Source organism: Artibeus jamaicensis, unplaced genomic scaffold, assembly GCF_021234435.1.
Source record: "Artibeus jamaicensis isolate MK-2021 breed Jamaican fruit bat unplaced genomic scaffold, CSHL_Jam_final contig_76, whole genome shotgun sequence".
Lineage (NCBI taxonomy): Eukaryota > Metazoa > Chordata > Mammalia > Chiroptera > Phyllostomidae > Artibeus > Artibeus jamaicensis.
This window is the reverse complement of record NW_026521954.1, coordinates 21,552,734-21,573,152: the sequence shown is the minus strand read 5'-3', so window position 1 is coordinate 21,573,152 and position 20,419 is coordinate 21,552,734. Positions and strand designations below refer to the sequence as shown.

At 42.9% G+C, this 20,419-nt stretch overlaps 1 protein-coding gene across 3 annotated transcripts in view; it reads right to left on the bottom strand.

Moving 5' to 3' along the window:
• BOD1L1 (biorientation of chromosomes in cell division 1 like 1) overlaps positions 1-18,358 on the bottom strand; it is a 50,645-nt gene extending 32,287 nt beyond the window's left edge. For all 3 annotated transcript variants that reach the window (XM_037126784.2, XM_053672321.1, XM_053672322.1), the window contains exons 1-9: positions 17,986-18,358; positions 12,171-12,295; positions 7,816-8,006; positions 6,723-7,334; positions 5,994-6,143; positions 3,884-4,050; positions 2,669-2,780; positions 1,522-1,660; positions 490-562 (exon numbers count right to left, since the gene is read on the bottom strand). In XM_037126784.2, coding sequence (XP_036982679.2) covers positions 490-562; positions 1,522-1,660; positions 2,669-2,780; positions 3,884-4,050; positions 5,994-6,143; positions 6,723-7,334; positions 7,816-8,006; positions 12,171-12,295; positions 17,986-18,222 — 1,806 coding nt within the window. In that variant the 5' untranslated portion in view covers positions 18,223-18,358. The remainder of the gene's footprint in view (positions 1-489; positions 563-1,521; positions 1,661-2,668; positions 2,781-3,883; positions 4,051-5,993; positions 6,144-6,722; positions 7,335-7,815; positions 8,007-12,170; positions 12,296-17,985) is intronic.
• Between the last annotated feature and the right edge of the window lie 2,061 nt (positions 18,359-20,419).

Genomic DNA, 20,419 nt, shown 5'->3' with positions numbered 1-20,419 from the left:
CTACTAGCTACAATTATTCTTATATGAATAATGGGCAGAAGTTTTCAGAAAGATTTCTATGCCTCTGGGTCGGCTTACCACGGCACCTCCTTACAATTTAACTCAAAGACTAATACACTTCTACTAACATAGGGGCCAGGACAGAGCAGAATCTTTAAAAAATACTTTGAAATTAAATTCCTCAAAGAAAAAACTAAAAGGGATTTTATCAACTTAATTTTGACAATTTGGTTATTGCCAGATAGGAAACAGAGTGAGTGAGGGAATGGGAAGGAGAGAAGTAGTTACTATCTAGATAAATGATCGCATGAATCAACTTGCCAAATGAAGGATCCAGACCGTAGCACCATGGGGGTTAGTAATGAATGTGAGGAATGTTTACTGAACTTTGAAAGGATCCAACTGCATTTCTTAGTGTTACTCCGAAGGACGGAATAGCTTGCACCTAACAAAAGACCACTTAGAATGGGTTTATTAACTAGGACACACCTCGTTGGTTTTGAGGGTTTCTTTGGAATCTTCTTCAGCTTGCTGCTTCTTTTTAGAACTCTCTTCAACATTCCTACATGGGGGAAAATGTCAAACGTGAACTTTGAATAAAATGTAAGAAATTTTAAGGAAGGTTAAAAAAAGGTCAGCTTCCTTTTTCTATAAACACTTGACCCATAAATGAAGATCTGTCATATTTCAACTGAAATCCTATTCTTAGTCAACAGAGGACACAATCCCAAATGTGACACAGACTATTGTTGGAGCAGTAAGACAGTATACTTGAAACAACAGTTTCTGAATTGTTGCTTGAAATGGAATACTTTATAAAATATAATTACATTTTGAAAATCTTACTATCTTTTGAGTAAACAGGGTAGTCTTATTTATTCAGATCAATAGGAACGAGGCATGAAAAAATTGAGTGCTGACTCATATCAGCTTTGCGAAATGTTGATTCGGGTGTCTTGGAAGTTGCAATAAATTTACATGACCACATCTTCATGGCACAGCAAATTGTAGCCCATGGCTCACACGGCTTCATAGCCACTCCGTCTCTTCAGTTTTCTAATTTTTATGCGATTAACTATGATAATGGTAGTACTAAAAAAAGAATCTGGGTTAGATGTCTGGTTTATGGGGAGAAGCACAGGACACTGGTGGAGAGAGTTGCCTGGAACGACTGGAAAGTGAACAAGTGAGTGGTTACTGCATATTCAGAACGGAGACTCTTCCTGAGTCCTTCTAGAAGGCCCACAAACCCTTTGAAATTCCAGCGACAACTGTTTACACACGTGTATTTCTTTGGGGAGAAAATTCAAAGCTTCCATCACATTATCAAAAAGGACTAACACATGAAATACTGCAAATATTAGCACAATAAATTAAGATATAAAAAATGAAACTCCAAGGCCTTGAACAAGCATGCAACAACACGCGCATTCAAGGCCAGGCTCTTTCCTGGCAGTGCCTCTCTTCTGAAAGTGACTGGGAGAATGTTACAGTGACAATGCTGCCAGGTGAAATATGTACCTTGAGTCTTTTTTTCTTCTCTTGCTTAAGGCTACTTTTTTTTCTAAAACTTTCCGTTCTTTAAGGACTTCTTTAATTCTGGGGGCTTTAGGTTCCAAACTCTTTGTTGATGGTTCTTCTAAGTCCATATTATTTTTGCCTAGGAAATAAAAAAATCAATAAACTAGTTCACGACAGTTCTATAACAGTGTAATATTGATTTTTCATTAAGATGTTCTAATCACTATAAAAATGCAAAATGGCTTCAATATCTGATTGTGCTGGAATAAGAATAATATTGGAGATGAAGAAGATTTTTCTTTTTATTTAAAGTGCTTGTACCAGTTCATAATAACAACAATAATTAACAATGCAGTAATTAATAGATGAGTAATTTAAGAACTATGAATTGTTTCATGTACTACAACTGTAAACCTCTTTGCTACCCCTGCACATGTGTATTTGGGCATTACACATGGTCAGTGTCCAGAAGAAATTAAATTTTGTTCAACGAAACACTGTAGGCAAATATTCGACATTTTAACATAAAGCACAGATTAATTCCACTAACATTACCAGCACGGCTTGATTACTCATGTGTTAACAATCTATTTTCCAGTGATAATTCATTCCACAGCCACTGAAAAATAAATTGTTAATGGCTGTGTAATCTGGTACCTGAGAGAATGTTTAATTTAGACACAGCAATATAATTTTTAAAAACTGACTCCACACATCAGATTAAAAAGTAAGAAAATCTTCCACACCCGAAAATAGATAATTTTTGAAAAATATAACAGCTTTGCCCTGGCCGGGTGGCTCAGTAGGTTGGAGCATCGTCCCGTACACCAAGAGGTTGCTGGTTCGATTCCCGGTCAGGGCACATACCTAGGTTGCGGGTTCAATCCCTGGTTGGGGAGCCTATGGTAGGCAACTGATCAATGTTTCTCTCTCACATCGATGTTTCTCTTTCTCTCTCTTCCTCTTTCTCTAAAAATCAATAAACATATCCTCAGGTGAGGATTAAAAAATATACATATAATAGCTTTACTGAGATATAATTTAGACTGTTTTACTTTATAATCAAATGTCTTAAGTAATACACATTTCTGGAAACTAATGGAGCATATAAGATTGTTTAAAATATTAAAGTTAACATCTTCTATACCTTGGCTCTTAACTTTTGATGACTTTGTCTTTTCTGCTTTCTGTTTTCGTTTTTCTTCAAGTTTTTCTCTATTAATTTGCCTTCTTAAAAGCCTCTCTTCTTTTTCTTTAGCCTAAAACCACAAAATATTCACAATTAATTATGATTATCAGGCAAAAGCAGGAACATTCCGGGAACAAAAAGAGTTTCCTCTTCAAACGTTCTTACAAAATAAGAGGCTCTGCAAAAGCGCACACTCACTACATAATCCGGAAACAACCAGAATGAATGAGACGGATATGAAAATGTTCCTTTACTCTTTCAGAAGGCCGTAGTGTACAGAGTGGGAAAGGCACCGTTTTGAAAAACGGTGGCTGGTTTATGAAACTGGGCACCTCAAGCAGGACAGCCGTGAAAATGTCTGTGAGCATAAGGGGGACACAGTACATTTCCATAATGTTTGTATTATTCTGAAAGGAAAAAGTTAAAATGCAGATTCAAGTGACAGGCTAGTTCTACAACAAATGTGACTTGCTGGTTGTACTCTTGGGACCCAGGTTTTGGACATGGGACTTCGGCTGTTGGATTTTAACACCAGAGAGCATCCAGTCATGGTGTTACTCCCACTGCCCCTCTCTGGCCAGAACTCACTGTCCCAAACTGTCCCAGCCATAACCCAGATCAAGCAAAATTTTTAAGAGTTAAACCACTAGCAGCATTGCATGTATATCTTTCAAATCATTTTTCTATGTAATATTTTCTTGTTCTGAGATGCACAACTTTTCATATTTTACTGTTTCTGAAATTTTAAGTCATCTTAAACCTGATATGCACATACAATAAGGAAGCAGTGTTTTTCTGCTAGAAAGCTGTTGTTAATCCAATGACACGTTACAATTCAAAGTGTTTCCAAACCCAGTAAGTATGTGGATTGCACTTCCTTCTAGATATTAAGTTCACAGCTTTATACCGTAAACTCTACTCGTACTTGATTAGAGCTTTCCATGCCTTGAATCACGCAGGTTGTTACCGGTTTTTCACTATTGATCATCATGAGACGAATGCTCCTGCCACACGTTCACGTCTGTTCTGCTCAGTCAAACGACAAGGTTCCCGGAGGCACAACCCACATGCCGCTGTTTCGTATGCGCACCAGCAGGACCCTGCACTTGGACTAGACAAGGTTGGCAGCCTGATCTAAGGCGCGAAGGTAATAACAGATCAAGTGTGACTTACGATCGACTGCCGCCGTTGCTCTACAGTGAGTTCATCATCAGAATCACTGTAATACTTTGAGTAAAGGTATGGCTTGTGAACGTAAGCTTGCCGTCCGCTTTTTGCTTTTCCTTCACTGGGGTCACAGGTTTGAGTTTTTGCTTTATTCTGTTTGTTCTTCTCTTCATCTGGAAGAAAGTCAAAAGAAAGAGGAATGTGAACTCGCAATAAAATCGACATTACGCTTGATCACCATCTAGCAGCAAGAGCAGTATCAACGTAGCTCAAGTGCATTCACATGGTGAAATGTCACAATGTGAAAACTCAGAAATTTAGACATTTTTAAAGGTCAGAATCCATATCTCAATTTACTTCTTAACAATCAGCTTCTTACACATATAGCAAGACAGTAAAGAAAAACTAAACCTTGTGGTTATTTATGTTTTCTTGACAAAATTAACTCTTGACAAAGAGTTAATTCTCATTTGTATGTCAGTGGACTGGACATGACTGCTTTACCCCTGTCAAACTGAACCAATGCACTTGACATTGCACCTTAGGGTAAACTGGAGGTTTTTACAACTACCTGTGAGTCTCTATTTATGGAAGAGGCAACAATTAATAAATGGACCCATGCCACGAAATGCTAAAACCTCTCCACCTTAGGGAGGCAGACTGCCTTCCCTATGACACAACAAGAAAACGGAAACAAGGTGTTCATTTCCTACCACTTGGTACTCTCAGAATAGCTATCTTCTTACCTTTTGGATTCCACACCTATAAAATCTAGCTCTGCCCAGTAAAACTTGGAAAGACCTGCAAAAGCATCTAGAATTAAATTTTTAGTTAGGCTAGAAATAGAACTGTAGTACTATAAGCTTCTATTTTTTCTCTCTAGGTATTCTATCAGAAAGCCAGTATCAAATTTATGAGATGCTATCTATAGGCAACTGCAAATAATACACAATCTTACTGATTTTTTAAAGTCATAAAGAATTAAATCACATGGTAAAGAGCAGCATATGGTGTTGGTTAGAAGTCCAGACTCGGGTCTGAAATTGCTACTGGTGCTCACTAGCTACATGAGTCTAGACAAGAAGACATCTCCCCTTGATGACTTTATTTCTTCACCTGGACCTATTTCTCCGGGTTGTGGGAATTATAGGGATTGGTACGCAGAAAACTTAGCATGGCCTAAGATATAGTACTCAATAAGGATTAATTGAAAAACAAAATGTATAGTAAAGAGAAGTCCAGTTTTTGCCCTTGGCTTCTAGGAGGTCCAGTTTTGCCCTCTCCAGAGGCTTTTGCCCTAAGCCTCTGGAGTCCCAGGCCTGACTTCAGAGTGCTTTTGTTCACTTAGAGGTCTTGTGCTAAGCCAAATTGTCTAAGAGCATAATTCAGGATGCGAGCTTTGGGTCCTGGAGTATCAGCTTGACCTCTAGAGGGGCTGGAGACTGAGACCAGTTGCCTGGGCAGTCAACTGCGACTCCATGGTGGAGCCCAAAGAGAAACTCTGGAAATGAAGGGTCAGGTGAGCTTCCCTGGGTGGTAGTAACCACATGCACTGTCGAACAGCAATGCTGGGAGAGGGACACTCCCCACACCTCCACAGGGACGGCTGGAGGCTTCATGTCGGGAGCCTTCCTGGACTCTGGCCAATGCGCTTCTTCCCCTGGTTGATTGTAATCAGTGCCCCTTAGTGGTAATAAGCTGGTAACTGAGAGTTTAACAGATTTCAGTGAGCACTGGGAGTCTTTTTAACAAATGGTCAAACCTAAGGTTAGTCTTGGGAACCCCAATCTTGCAACTGATGTCAGAAGTGAGGGGAGCTTGTGCACAGGACTCACTCTCACACCTTCATGTGCATTATCTCATCTAAATGGAATGACAGTCGTAGGGAATGGAGATGAGAGATGCAGAACCGAGACTGGCTGAGGTTTAGTTTAGTAACTCACCAAGCTTGCTCAGACAGAAAGCCTTGGAGCTGGGACTCAGAAACAAATCTTCCAACTACAAAGTCCCAAGCTCTTGCCACTAGACCACACTGTCTTGCACGACAGCCACCTGAATATACAAATAACGCTCGACGGGAAGCTTCACAGAGGCGGTACTGAGTAAAATGCTTTACCATCTGACGTGATCTCTCCCTCTTCCATGCTATCGGACAGCACAACCTCTTCCTCAGTGTCTTCTTCAAAAGATGAGAGGTCACTGGTGTGGACAGAGCTAACTGTAATGTCCGTGAGTCCATCCACATCAGAATCTATCACAGAGCAATCTTCAAGAGAATGATACAGAAGATAAATCATCTTGTTACAAGAACATACTCAGTACCCAATTCCCAAATTACGTTTGAAATTCTCTGCTTTAAATACATTTCAAAGAACTTCAATTTTAGCAATAAAAATTTCTCATTAGCAATGAATATCAAATAAGGTAGAATTATTTCCAGAAAATATAAACTATTATCCAGTAAAAATGAAAGTATTAATTTATGATGTAAATGACAGAAACAAAAGCAAACTTTAAGTAGCTAATATATATATTTACTGATAATATTTAAAAGATTAGGACCTACAAGTATGAATGAAGTTCCTTGAAATAATGTATGGCAACATATTATATCAGTTAAATTATAAGATCCAGAGCTTCTCTGTTCATTTACTTTGTGAATTTGAGTATAGGAAACAAATACACAAATGTGTATTGCCCCTTTTTTTTTTTAGCAAAGCAGATATAAGTTCTCAGGCTTTTGAAATGTAAGAATCAAATTTACTAAAATTTGAAGGCAAATTTGATACATCCCAATGGACACACTTTGTTCTTTAAACAGTTGTAGACTTTTGCAAGATTTTACCTTCTCTTGTCCCTTCACTGGTTTTAGCTTTACTTCCGTTCTTTTCTGAGGGCGCTTTCGTACACTCTGCTTCTTTATCCTTTGCTTGTTTTTCATCTTTGACTTTTTGTGTATCTTCATTCCTTTTTGAGTGATCAAATTTCTTTTCACTCTTTTCCTTCTTTTCTTTCTTCCTTTCTCCTTTTTCACTGCTGTCTGGTTTCTTTTCACCTTTGTCTGATTTATTTTTTTGGTCACTGCTTTCCTGTTGAACATCTTTACTTAGCAGAACGGAACTGCTACTCTCTTTTGTGTGATTTTTAATTTCTTCTGCTGGGCAAGGGAGCTCGCTAACTTCCTCAGACTTCGGGGCTGTTTCCTGTACTTCCCCCGCGGGGTCGGGCGAAGACTTGTCTTTATCAGCCATGTCCTCTGGAGCTTTCTCTTTCTCAGTGCTGGTGTCGGTGCTTGGCTGAGACGGGAGTTTTTTGGATGTTCTCTCACTGGTCTTAGCGTTTGATGCTTCTGTTGAAGCCCTGGCAGCAGTAGCTTCTTGGTTAAGAGAAGTTATGGTCTCTAAGATTGACATGGCATCATTGGCTACATTAGTACTGGGCCCAGGAGCAGGGACACCTTTAAGAGAGACACAAGTTTCAGAGTAAATAGATGCAGAAGGCTCACCTAGCAGAGTCAATGATACAGGCCACTGTCATCTTTATGATGCACACATGGAGCAGACCCTTCACACACCTTTACACTTTCATGTACCAGTGCTGGTGCTCAGCACACCAATTCTCTCCTTCCTAATACAGTTGTCTCAGAGAGGCACCGTGGAAACCTGCGAAGAGTCTAGTTTCCAGGAAAATAATAGCTTCTCTAATTATTCTCACTGTTGAAACATACATACATTCCCAATAATGCATCTTTAAAATACAGATTATTTTGTATTAAGGAAAATAAAGGTTATGCCTTATGCCAGTTGAGGAATTTGGGTGCTATACAATTTCACTACCGTGGCTGAGTAGAGAAACATTTTAAAAACCAAATTTCCTCAACTTGATACTCAGTTCAGGAAAAAAAGCACTGGAGCTGACCAAGAGCAAAAGCAAAGCACCTTGTGTAACGATGGAAGAGTCTGGCTTCTCCTCTTCGGGGGCCGAGCTGCCACCGGATTCCTCTTTGTGATTTAGCGTGGCCAAAAACTCATGCACAGCTTTCTCCACCTGAGGTCTGAACGTGTGGTTGATCTTTGGATCTACAACCTGAGAAATAATTCGGTCGATACCAGACTCCAACATTCCTGATCTGAAACACAGGATAATTTACAGAAAGGTTAAAATATACACATATAATTTCATATTATTTGCATCATTTTTAGGTATAACTGTATCTCTCCAACCTTTAATTTTCCCAATCCGTTCAGGGGTAGGGAAAGAATAGGCAATGGACAATAAGTTTCACACTACAGATGCATTTTGATACACCATACCACAAACAGTCTCTAGACTTTTCACCACTGTGTCAACAAAAATGAAACAAAACGAAACAAAACAAAACGAAATGAAACGAAACAAAATGAAACACCCTTAGGCTCTGACTGGTATGGTTCAGTTGGTTGGGCGCCATCCTGAGAACGAGAACGGAAAGGCTGAGTGTGATTCCTGGCTGGGGCACGTGCCTAAGTTGCAGGTTTGGTCTCTAGCTGGCATGCATGTGAGAGGCAACTGATCAATGTTTCTCTCCCAACCTTCCCTTCTCTCTAAAAAGAAATTAGTAAAATCTTAAAAAAAACAAACAAACAAAAACAAGCCACCCTGAGAACTGAACAAGACCACTACTTACAGCCCAGGCTTACGGACGATGCTGTCTTACCATGATCCTGCTCATGGCACAGAAAAATAAATCATCATTAAAGCTGAGTTCTGGCTACAGAATAAATCAATGGACTTTGCACCTTTATTTTGAAACAAAAATGTAAGCCTTTCATAAGTATTAAAGAGTCTCCAGGAAAAATGAAGAATATAATTTTATCAAACTAAAAAAAAAGGGAAAAACTTTAGAACAAAAATAAAACAAGATTTCTTTTTTCTTCTTGCCATTAAAAACACTAGAGGATTTATCCATTTAACCATCATGTCACGAGTGTCTTGTACTTTAAGAGGAATGTGCTCGGCCACCAGCTGCCGTTCCTCAGACCTGGTCCCCCCTCTAGTGAGGAGACCGGCACAAACAATGGAAAGAGAAGATGACGGGCAGGAGGACAGCCCTGTACTGCAGGAAAGGAGTAGACTGAGGAAGGAGGAGACAGCTCTGAGACAATGAGGAACGCTCCACAAAGGAGGTAACACCTGAGCTGAGTCCTGATTTCCACAGAAGAGAAGAAAGAGCTTAAAGAAATATCACAAACAAGAGACAGAGCAGCAGTAGGGCAACTACATCCCAAGTGCGCAGAAAATCACAAGGGTGTTAAGAGACACATGTTAACCTTGTTTCTTCCTAAAAAAAGCGCTTGAGAAGTTCCCTGGGTCATGTTAGAAGAACAGGCGCTGGTCCTTCCCAGCTTCTAGGGCTCAGGCTATCCGCAAAATGGGCACAGAGTCTCTTCTTACAATGTAAATGCTCTTTTTGAGTGCAGCTCTGGCTGAAGTGGAGGATGAATTTGACTTTCATTTCCTGAGGCACCTTGCAGCCTTGTTATACTAGAATGCTACTTATGTGGGCCATAGAGAAAAATGAGTCAATTCTCCACAAAGTAGGTAACCTGATTTTTAAAGTTCTAAGATTAAGGGAAAAAAACAACCCTGCAAATCCTGCAAACACTGCTACATCTTAGAGGTGTCTTTCAAATCTAGCGGGTGGGAAAGAAACAAGGACGAACAACCTGAAAAATGTTGTCAGGCACAAGTATAAAGGCACAAAATAAAAAATAAAACCCACCCATCCAGAATCGCTGCTTCAGTCCTCTCTCACAGTGGCCTGATCAGTGGCCGGCTCCAGTGGCCCCACTGCTCTCAGCAGGCTCACTGCAGATGGCTGCCTACTAGAGAGTAGCCGCACTCGAGGTTCAAGGTCAAGGCCAAAATGCTAGCAGCCAGCACTATTCTGGTTAAAGTTATTTCCTTGTCTTCCTTTTAAATCTTGTTCAGTTTATACAATTATTTCTGAGCTATTTAGCATTTTTAGATTTTGTTGTACAAAATGATTGCATAGATAAAGTAAGATTTTCCCTGTATTGAGCCTGGGGATTAGCTATTAGGTTGAACCACCCAGAATTGCTGATATTAGATTGTTTTTATCCTATAAGAAAGGCAACTGTAGAAGGTTCAACATAACAGATTCAACTGAGTGTTTCTCAAAGTACATGCATGAAAAACTGCTTGAGATTGTATTTATCAAGGCCAATACGTCCCTATACCCCTGGTCTGACACAACTAAATCGTCTCTTTAAGGGAACTTTAAAATGTTATTGTCAGTAACAGAAAACATGAATAATAGAATTTAAATAAGGGAATAGTTCATTAAAAGTAAGTAACGCAGCTAGACGGAAATGTACATGCGTCCCAGAAAGAGAGCCGGCGGGCCCCTCCCACAGACAACTGCACGTCCTCCCCGCCTGCCCGCCGTCGCCCACGGCAGAGCCCTCCAGGGCAACTCTTGGAGGACAGTCACGAGGACCCTTTACCGAGTGGCCCTCGGCCCCTCACCAGGCTTGCTTTTACACCGGCAAGGCTGAGCTGAGCTGAGCTTCTGTAAAATAACAGAATGAAGGGCTGCTTCCCTCCTTTACAGTTTCGTGTGCTGAGGAGGAAATGCAATTACGGGAGACTGGCCTTCCACTTGGTCTTTCCGCCCAAAGAAAAAGAGGATGCCAACATGTTGTTAAAGCAATGCCGTCCTCTGTGAAAGGGAGGCAGCCATGTGAGTTGTTCAGTGGGAGCACTCAGTGATTAGCAAGGCACAAGTGTGCAGGCGGCAGTTCCCCGCCCCCCATCTTAGTTATTGTTCCCCTAAATTCCTGGAAGTGAGTAAATTTCCAAGCCTGTCAACCCCAGGGCCCCCTTCAGCCTCTTTTCCAGGCAAGGCCTTGACTTCCCCACAGGTGCTGTCACGCAGCCCTCTGAAGGCACCTTCTGATCTCACCTGGACCCTATACAGGTTCCTCTGACATCCTTTAAAGTGCAGACAACAAACTTACTGCTAAGTGTCCCTCTTCTCCTCTTCACAAGGAGATAGTCGGAGCCCCTAGGCTCCCGGTTTCTAGTATTACCTGTGGCTAAATGGGTCTCTGAGTTGGAGTGGAAGCTGTGTTTGTGGGGCTTCCTGGGGGCCAGGACGCTCACTGCGGAAGCTCGCTAGGCGGGCCTGGAGGGTTCCCAAGGGACACGAGGGAGTTGAGAGGTGGCAGGTGTACCACAGACACGCTGACCTGTTTTACAGCAAGACCGCTCTCTAAAAGATGGGCCCGAAGGCGCGCATTTGTCAAGGCAGGAGGAGCAGCTCCTCCTCAGAGAACTTCACCGTCTTCCTTGGGGGCTGAAGCAGGGGCAGACGGTTTGAGTTCTCTTGTCTTGTCTTGTCTTGTTTCTTGTATTTAAGAACAAGGTAATATTGTAAATGTCTTGGGAATAAGTATGACTTTTGGGTCCCTGTAAACATTTCAGCTCTTCTCATTCTCTTTATCTTATATTCATCGAAAAAAAAAAAAAGTCCGAATGCACTTTCTTTTTTCAATATCATCACTAAAAAGGAGAATTAAACTCACAATAAAATGCAAGAGACAAAATTGCGGGGGTCAGGCTGCACTTAAGAATAGAAGACACGCCCTGGCTGGCGTAGCTCAGTGGATTGAGCGCGGGCCTGCGAACCAGAGTATCGCGGTTCGATTCCCAGTCAGGGCACATGCCTGGGTTGCAGGCCAGTTCCCGGCAGGGGACACATGAGAGGCAACCACACACTGATGTTTCTCTCCCTCTCTTTCTCCTTCCCTTCCCCTCTCTCGAAAAATAAATAAAGAAAATATTAAAAAAAAAAAAAAGAATAGAAGACACAGTGTCAAAAATCAGGAAAAATATTTTCATTTCAGTGATCTTTAATGTTTTTTATTTGCAAACTAATTATAAAGCCTACTATTTTAGGACCCAAAATGGTTGTGAATGTAAACTGTAGGGGATATTCTGACATTTACTATCTATTAGTATTATATCTAGGATTTAAAAAAAATACATTGTCCTTCCCTTTCTTCAATGTTTCCAAAGGGCTATAGAAAAATCAGACTGCTAAAATTTATTGGAGAAATGTGAAGTGATTAAAGCCTTTATAAAAAAATCACACTGCATCATAATATGAGGGAGCCAAACTTCACAACATGAGCACGAGGTGAACAAACTTCTGTACAATGTTTCTGCTTTCAGGCCAAACAGGCTGCACATTTCCAGGCCTGCCTAGGAACTCGGTAATTCTGAGACTTACTTGAGTACTTGTTGTCTAATATTGTTTCTTAGCTGGTTCTTATTGAGGTGGGGACTCCATGTATGAGTTGCTAAGTGGTTCGCAACAAAGTTGTCAACGCGTTGTCTCAGATTCTGATAAGCAGGCTAGAAAAGAAAAAAGGACACAGAAGCTGAAAATCTCTAATATTATACAAACAATACTGACAGTTTTAGGATTTGAGTTTCTTTAACAGTATCAACATTTCTTAGATTAGAATATCAATATGGCAACAAAGTTTTACAGTTTATGTTTGAAGATAGGAGAAGTACAAAGAAGAAAGACCTGCTTGTCATTGTAGACAAGGAAGGGAGAAGAAAATAAGGCACCAATAAATGTTACTGCAAAAATTTGGAGCAAAGAAAGGAAGAGGGGGAAGAGAAGCAAGCCTTTACTGAGAATGTAGCACATGAGCTGAACCTTCAAGGTTTCGAAATGCAGCTGGGGATTCTAAGACCGCCCCAAAGGAATAGCCAACTATTTAAGCAAATAGCAAGTGGATGAGAAAACATGGGGTTGGGAGCAACTGAGCTGCACTCCCCTCACCCAGACTCCTCGGGCAATTGTTAAGTCCAATTGTTCATTTGGAGAAGGGAATACCAAAAAGCAGAGAAGTGAGACTGGAGACATAGCCTGGGGCCAGAGCCTGGACTTGGGTAACGTATAAGAAGTTTGGAATTATGGGATAGAGAATGATAAGTCAGTGCACATATGAGCAGAGTGATATATGTGATGGCTGGGCTTTCTGATGATTAATTTCTTAAAGTGAAAGAGTAAAGCGACACAAAATACACCTCACACAGTGTGTAACAGAGTGATGAAGGTGCATACTAGGGTGGCGGAAATGGGCTGAAAGACACAGATCCCAGAGAAGTTATGGAGGGACAGCCACTGGAACTAAGCATTACACTTGATGTCAGGCAGTGGCTCTCAACCTGAGTGACTACCCCCTACTCGCCCCCCGGGGACATACGGCAATGTCTAAAGACAAATGAGGGGGGCTGCTACTGGCATCTAGTGAGTAGAAGGCAGGGATACTGCTGAACATTCATTCTATAATGCACAGGGGAATGCCCTACAACAAAAACCCACCCAGATCAAAATGTCAACACTGCTGAGGCTGACAACCCCTGAAGTAAGTAAGGGAAGCAGGGCAGAGGACACATATTATGTCATCTCTTCTTAAAAGGCCACTGCCTGGAAGGAATGTCTGGCCCTCAGGCAGGACAGCACACTCTGTTCCTAACTATCTCCCACCACTCACATTCTTCAGATCCTTCTTTTAAGTGGCTTTGGTGCAGATGGACTTGTGTGTCTCCAAATGATTTTACACAAAACTATACAGCCTCGTCCTCTGCCATTTGCTCCCTTACCCTCCAGCGGTAAGCTCTCATGCCTTTGTTCTTCTGCAACTGCCATTCCCTCTCCTTGTCCATCTGGCAAACTTCTCACCTGCAGAGCTCGCCCTAATCCACGGTCTTCGTTTTCTATATGTAGTTCTTGCAGTGCACTGTGGTTTGGGAAGGTGCATATTTACCTCCCCACTGAACTGTAAGCCTGCTCCTTCCACTCTCTTGATCTTTGTTTTTAGGAACCTTATCACACTGCTTGGCAGACAAGCAATTAAAGCGCAGGTATTAGATGAGATGACTGGGGAACCATCTCTGGAAGGGATGATGGTGATGTTCTTGTATCCCTTCCAGTTTCCAAACTTTTGCTAATTCCTATTCTCAGTCCTACAAGCAACAGTCTCATGATCCTTCATCATGTTCCTCTCCATTTATCCCAAATCAATATGAACTAAAAAACTAATCTAATCCTTTCTCTTGATGATTTTCAGCAAACCGTAAAACATAATTCTTGCCAGTATTTCCAAATCTCAGAAATATTAAGCTAAAAACATCACAATGCACTTAGCACTCTAGCTGTCCTGTGACAAGCTCAAATTTGAACAACAACAGGTAATTTTCCTTGTTTTCAGTTTTCCTCTCATTAAGAAGCCTGGTGACTCAAGACAGAAGGATTCCACTGTTCTTCTGGAATTTTTCTCTCTCTCTTCCTCCTTTCCCAGTGCTCAGGTCAAAAGCCCTGGAGTCATTCTTGACTCCTCCCTCCCCTTCCACCCAGATTCAAGCCATTGGCGAATTCTGCCAGCACTAGCATCACAATGCCTCTGCAAGCTGACCACTTCCCATTACCAGTCTGGTCCAGTGCATTCCCTTCTCCTGTCTAGGTCACAGCACTGCATCTTCCTGTGTCTACCTTTGCCCACCTGGAGCTTATTTTCTATACGGCAGCTACTGCAAATCTTTTAAAATTAGGGCAACCACATAATTTATTGTCCAAAGCAGATTACGACCGAGTGTGAAGGGGACACACGGCCAACACATCTAAAACGGAAGACAGAGCATGTCCTTGTTAGCCCCAGCACTTGCCAAAGGCTTCTCAGCTTAGGTGAAGGCAAACTCTTACAAAGGCCTCCAAGGCCAGGCAGGGCTGTGAAGGGAGGGAGGGGCACTCCTATCACACCCGCTGTCACTTTGTCCTCAGCAGTTTCTGCCTAAGGCTTTCCCTGCAGGCAGTGACCTCCACCTGGGATACTCAACCCCAGAGAACTGCAGGGCCCTCAGCTCCTTCAGTGATGGCTCAAATGGCACCTTATTAGAAAGCTTCCCTGAATTTACTCAAAACAAATCAGTCCTTTCCAGACCCATCCCCTTTCATTTCTTCCATAGGCCCTATCACACATTATTTATTGTCTGTTTTTCTCCGCTGGGATTAAGTTCCAAAACAGCAGGGACTCTTTGTTCACTGCTGTATCTCTGATGTCTAAAACTGTGTCTGGTACACTGTATTTGTTGGGTAAATAAATGCATACAGTTTTGTCTTTGTTCTAATACAAAATCTAATTTCCTTTCAAATCTAAGGGGGAAAAAAGGGGACAATAATAATCAGTGACCAGGAGTCATTTACACCTAAGAATGTATCAAAAAACTGGCCTTTGTTACCTGGGGGAGAGGGGCCATGTTTACTTGTTTGGTGAGCTCCCTTCCTGGAGAAGAAGGATGGACCACTGAACATTCCCTCCTCACTCTCTCCAGTCGCTAATCAGCACACAGGGGTCAGAACAGTTTTGTAACTTCTTAGTTTACTCCACAGATCTGGGAACTGGGGGGTCTGGAGCAGCAGAGCCTCAGCATTAGTTGGATCCTGGGGCTGTCCCAGGTTCTAGTTCTTTGGGTGGGAGGGCTGGTTCAGTCTACAATCCTCAGATCTCTTTTGGCTGGACCAGCAATGACCCCAGAGCAGTCTGAGGGGTTCTGTGGTCTTCTGGAGTTGCAGTGGACTTTGGAACTTCTCATCTTGCTTTCGATACACGCAGATGGATGACAGTGTTACTCTTGGAGAACATCAGGTAGGTATCAAATGTCTTGATTCTTAACTGTGCATGTGACTGACAATGCAGCTACTGCCACAACCCTCTGTACTGTACACTACCGGTCACAGTTTGGCGAAGTTGGTCTTCAGGGTTCAGTGATCAAAAGCTCTACAACAGGAATGGTCTAAAGTCTAAGGTGTTCTTAACAGATGAGACCCAAGGATTCCATTAAAGCGACACTCTTCGCGTGAATAGGGAATCTTATACCTACTTTGGCCCACTAGCCACACTGATAGGAACGTCAAAGTTTTCTTTTCTCACATAAAAGAAAACTTTGGTTTTTGTATGTTTTTGAGACTTTCAAACTTACTATTTTTTGTGAGAGAGAGAGGCAGAACACAACACCAAACTCAGCTGGGAATGGGTTTGATTTCAGTTCTTCTCTTTTCTAGCTTTGAACGTTAAAACAGGGGACCTTATTCTGTAGTCCCTGAACACTCTCTGAAACTACATAGTAGGCTGAGCTACAGACACTGCCAAATAGCCAATCATTTCTAAACTGTAAAAACAGCATTCTAATACATATGTGTGCGTTTTTATTGGGAGAAGGCCTAGATTTCTTTACACTGTCTAAGAAATTGTTCTTTTCTCCTTCTCCCCAAGAAAGGTTGTAGAGCCTCACTTCCAGACGATCTGGCAGAAATATCAGACATAGAGCAGTAACATTTAGTAGGGACAGAGTGAAGAAAAACCTGAACTTTACATATGGTATCCCCATCAGTACACTGAAATTTTCAATTTGCATACACAAGAACAGATCTGTAGGTTTCTGAGGAAAGCAAAGTGAAGTCTCTACGTGCAGGGTACAAACAACCAGCTTTATCTGGGTAATATTTATCTAGCTATATCTATCTAACTTTCTCCCATTAAAAAAAAAAAGAAGGCAATAGGCATTATGTTTAAAAAAGGTGGCTGTGCATATTCCCTAAAACAAATAGAGAAAACCTTTTACTTCCTGCAGAGATAAACATTACAAGTAAATTGAATTCTCTGTGGTGCAAAAACTCCAATGCCCTGAAAAGGCACACTGTACTCTGGTCTACACAGTGGGCCAGGGTTCTCATAAGGAAAGATGTTCCTAGATTTTGACCAAGGTTTTCCCAGAGGAGACAGCAGGACTGCACACAGTTCACTCCCCTGAGGCCAGTGAACACAAAGTCGCAGGGAAGAATTGGTGGACTTTGCAAACACTTTCTCAAAGAAATGAGTCTCCTCAGAAACACTGAACAGGTTATGAGAGAACTCTCACCCCATCAGAACTATCCAATGGACCCAACCAGATCTTGGCCAAAAGTAATCAACCAAGCAACCTCCCCTGGCCCAACTGCCTCAAACCAACCGAACCAAAGAACAACAAAAACAAACAAACACCAAACCCCCCCAACACCCCCAATTTTACAATTATTCCCAACTGAGGCTTCCTGCTTCACTTGCTTCCAGAATTCCAGACTCTATTGGCTTTCCATCCATCTCACCAAGACTGCTCCTTCTTGGTGTCCTCTGCTCATTCTTTGCCTAACCAGGTATGACTACCTGGTTCCTTCACTTTGACACTTGGTACTAACGCCCTCCCCCTTTGCAGACCTTTCCCCTCTCCTCCTTACTCTCTCAAACTGAACTCTTGTCTCCTGACCCTCTTCCACTTTATTATCTGCTATCACTTGCTCTCCATCCTTCCTCCACTTAATAATGGATGGCTCGGTTCTCCCCCACCCCGTCCCCTCTCCTCCCCCCGAACCCATTTTCACTTTGGAGAAGTGACTTGGCCTAAGTTACCTAAATCAAACGGTCACTAGTAGAGGCTGAAGTCCCGATCCCCCTAACCTACCTTTTCGCTGTCCAGCTCTACCTTCTTACCTTTGCACCCCCCAACCCTCATCCAGTAATGCGTACGACAAATAACTCGGTTCGATGATCACTCAACTTCTCCAGAGGACAAGGATATGACAGTTCCCGCCCAGAAATCTTTTAAGAGAGGTGCATGGATACAAAGTAAACCGCGAAAAAAAATTAACCAGAGATGAAAGCAGAGGTTAGTGTTTCCAAACGTATCTGCACAGGAACAATAACGGAGTCTTGCTCGCGGGTAAACTCCGAGCGCCTAAGCAGCATAGTAGGTGCTCAGCACCCACCAGGAGGCACCGGCAGGGGAATGAATGAACGAACCGCGCCGTGCACGGTGCCTGGCAAGGAGCGGCAGGTCGAGGAGGACGCGGCTGCACGGGAACTAGCGGAGCGGCGCTCAGAGGGGCCCCGGCTGGGGAAGCAGAGGCGCAGCCCTTCCACGAACGCGGGAGAACGCGCGAGAAGGCAGCCCTGGGGTCCTCCCCCGGCCCCGCACACCAGCGCGCCCCGAACCTTAGTGTCCACGTCGGCCAGGCAGTCCCTGCGGAACTGGTCGAAGAGCCCCTGGCTCTTGAGGTGGTTCACGATCATGGCCACGAGTTGCGGGTCCCCCGCGCCGGCCCCTGCGCCGCCCGTCCCGCCCGCGCCGGGGCCAGACCCAGGGCCGGGCGGCGGCGGCGGGGGCTGAGGCTGAGGCGGGGGAGGCGGCGGCGCGGGAGGCGGAGGCTGCGGCTGCGGGTTGGTGGCCATGGCGGCCTGGGCCGGCGAGGGCGCGAGCCCGGGCGAGCGGGCGCTCCTGGGAGGCGGCGGCTGCACCAGTCCCGCCACCTGAAGGAGGCAACTGGATGTTGTCACGGAACCAGCGGATCCCGAGCAACCCCGGAAGTGAAAGGGAACCAGGGGAAAAAGAGGAAAAGGCGGTGACAAAAGCAGTGAGGGACCAACGACGGGATCCGCCGGGGGCCAGTTCCGGTCGCCCTCCGCGCACGCGCGCTCGGGGCGCTCGGCTGCGTCCGCGGGGGCGGCGGGAGCGCGCAGCGGAGCAGACCGGGCGGGCGCGGGGCTGGAACCCACTGTGGGTCAGCGTTGGACCCGCGCGACTCCCAGGGGCCGAGGGCCCACTGGGATCCTGTTCGGAACGGGCCTGCGCAGGGATGCGAGACGTTGACCCGGTGCTGTCGTTGGCGTTTAGGCCTGACGCTCTGGCTCCTATTTCACGAATCAGACAAGATCCACCGCTTATTCTAAACAATAACCAAACCTTCGTTCTCATGATCCAGCCCAGTTTTCCTGCAAGGAGGTAGCTCCAGGGTCCTCCTTGTCCCCACCCCATCCCTTTTTCCTCGGGCCCACCCCTATGCCTGCCGGCTAGGACCGGTCCCTCCAGCGCCGTTTTCCTGCTCATGAAGACGAATCCACGGGCTGTTAATTTTAAGGGTTTTGCTTTTGATTCTTATAATCATAGCAGGTTACGCTTGCATAGCATGCACTGTGTGCCAGGCTTGGCGTCAAGAGCGTCTATTGCATTAACTTGTTCAGTCTTTGCAACAACACTACTCTGGGTCCTACCACATCCCTCAATTCTCAAAGCGGGAAACAGGCCCAGAGCGATGAGCTAAATTGCTGAAAGTTAAAGAGAAAGCAAATCGTCTGATTTTGGACTGTTGTCTGTAAAATATTAGTACACGAACAAAGCAAAATAAATTACCGATTTGCATAACTATTCAGTACAATGTAAAAGTTATTGGAAAATGTAGCTCGATGAAAGAAATGGCTATCATTGCTTTTTAAAATTCCTACGTCTGCGGATGAATATGTCATTGCTATAGAACCCTGGGTTGCACATCGGTTTGTTCCTATTTCTAGTTTGTATAGCTGTACGCTCTCAGAAGCCCTGTTCATACTAAACAAGTACTGTACCTGGGGACAGCGTTTTATTGTTGCGACGCCACTTGATTCGTCATCTCAGAAAATAAGATTTGATGATCTGTGAGGCGACTATTCCATTAGGCCCTCCGATTTTATTGAAAGTAAAGAATCGAACACCACTCAACTTGCCGAAGGATTTGTTTACCTAGTTGTTATTCCTTTGGGGATCTTTTTTTCCCCCCCCAGTTTCTAGGAAATATACCAAATAGGTTTTACCAAGACATCAAATGACTTTGAAGTAGACCTATTTTCCCCTCAATTAGATGTACCATGTTTAACCCGATATACTCAAATTTGGGGGAAAAAATCTAACCATTTTTCATTCTCATGAAGTTTTGGATCAAATGCTTTTTATTGTTGTTGGGTGGTTCAATTTTGTTTTTGCCAAAACTTTGCAGCTTATGATGCGGCTCATTCAAGGTGAAACTGTCAAGTATGAGAAATGTTTATCATAGAACCTAATTCACAGAGCCCGTTTTCATCCTCAAACTAGCCAAATTGGATTTACTTTCCCTCAGAAGCAGTTTGACTTAATTGCTTCAATTCCAATAAAGCGTCATGCATTTTGAGGAATATAATGAAGACTGCAGAGAGACAGTCATGAAATGAATCTTAAAAGATTTATTATTGTACTAAAAGCAATCAAGATGAAAATGGTGTAAGGTATAATTATTTTATCCATTTTCAAAATTAGTTATGAAAACGATGAAAATATGACATGTTGCTCCCTTTACCTAATTACCAACGATGCAATCTATATTGCTAAATATATGTTGTAATAAGTATGTAGTGTAGTAAAAGATATGGTATTTTTTCCATGTATATAGACATACCAGATTTATTTGGACTTGGGGTATAACTAAGTAAGAATTATCCATAAAAATTCAGTAAAATTCCTCAGATTTAATTAATCATAATGATCAAACTTAAAAAATGAAAAATAAGGTATTTGCTCCTAAAAATGTATTGGTTCAGTGACTAGAAAAATAATTTTATGTTCATGAACAGCATATAGAAG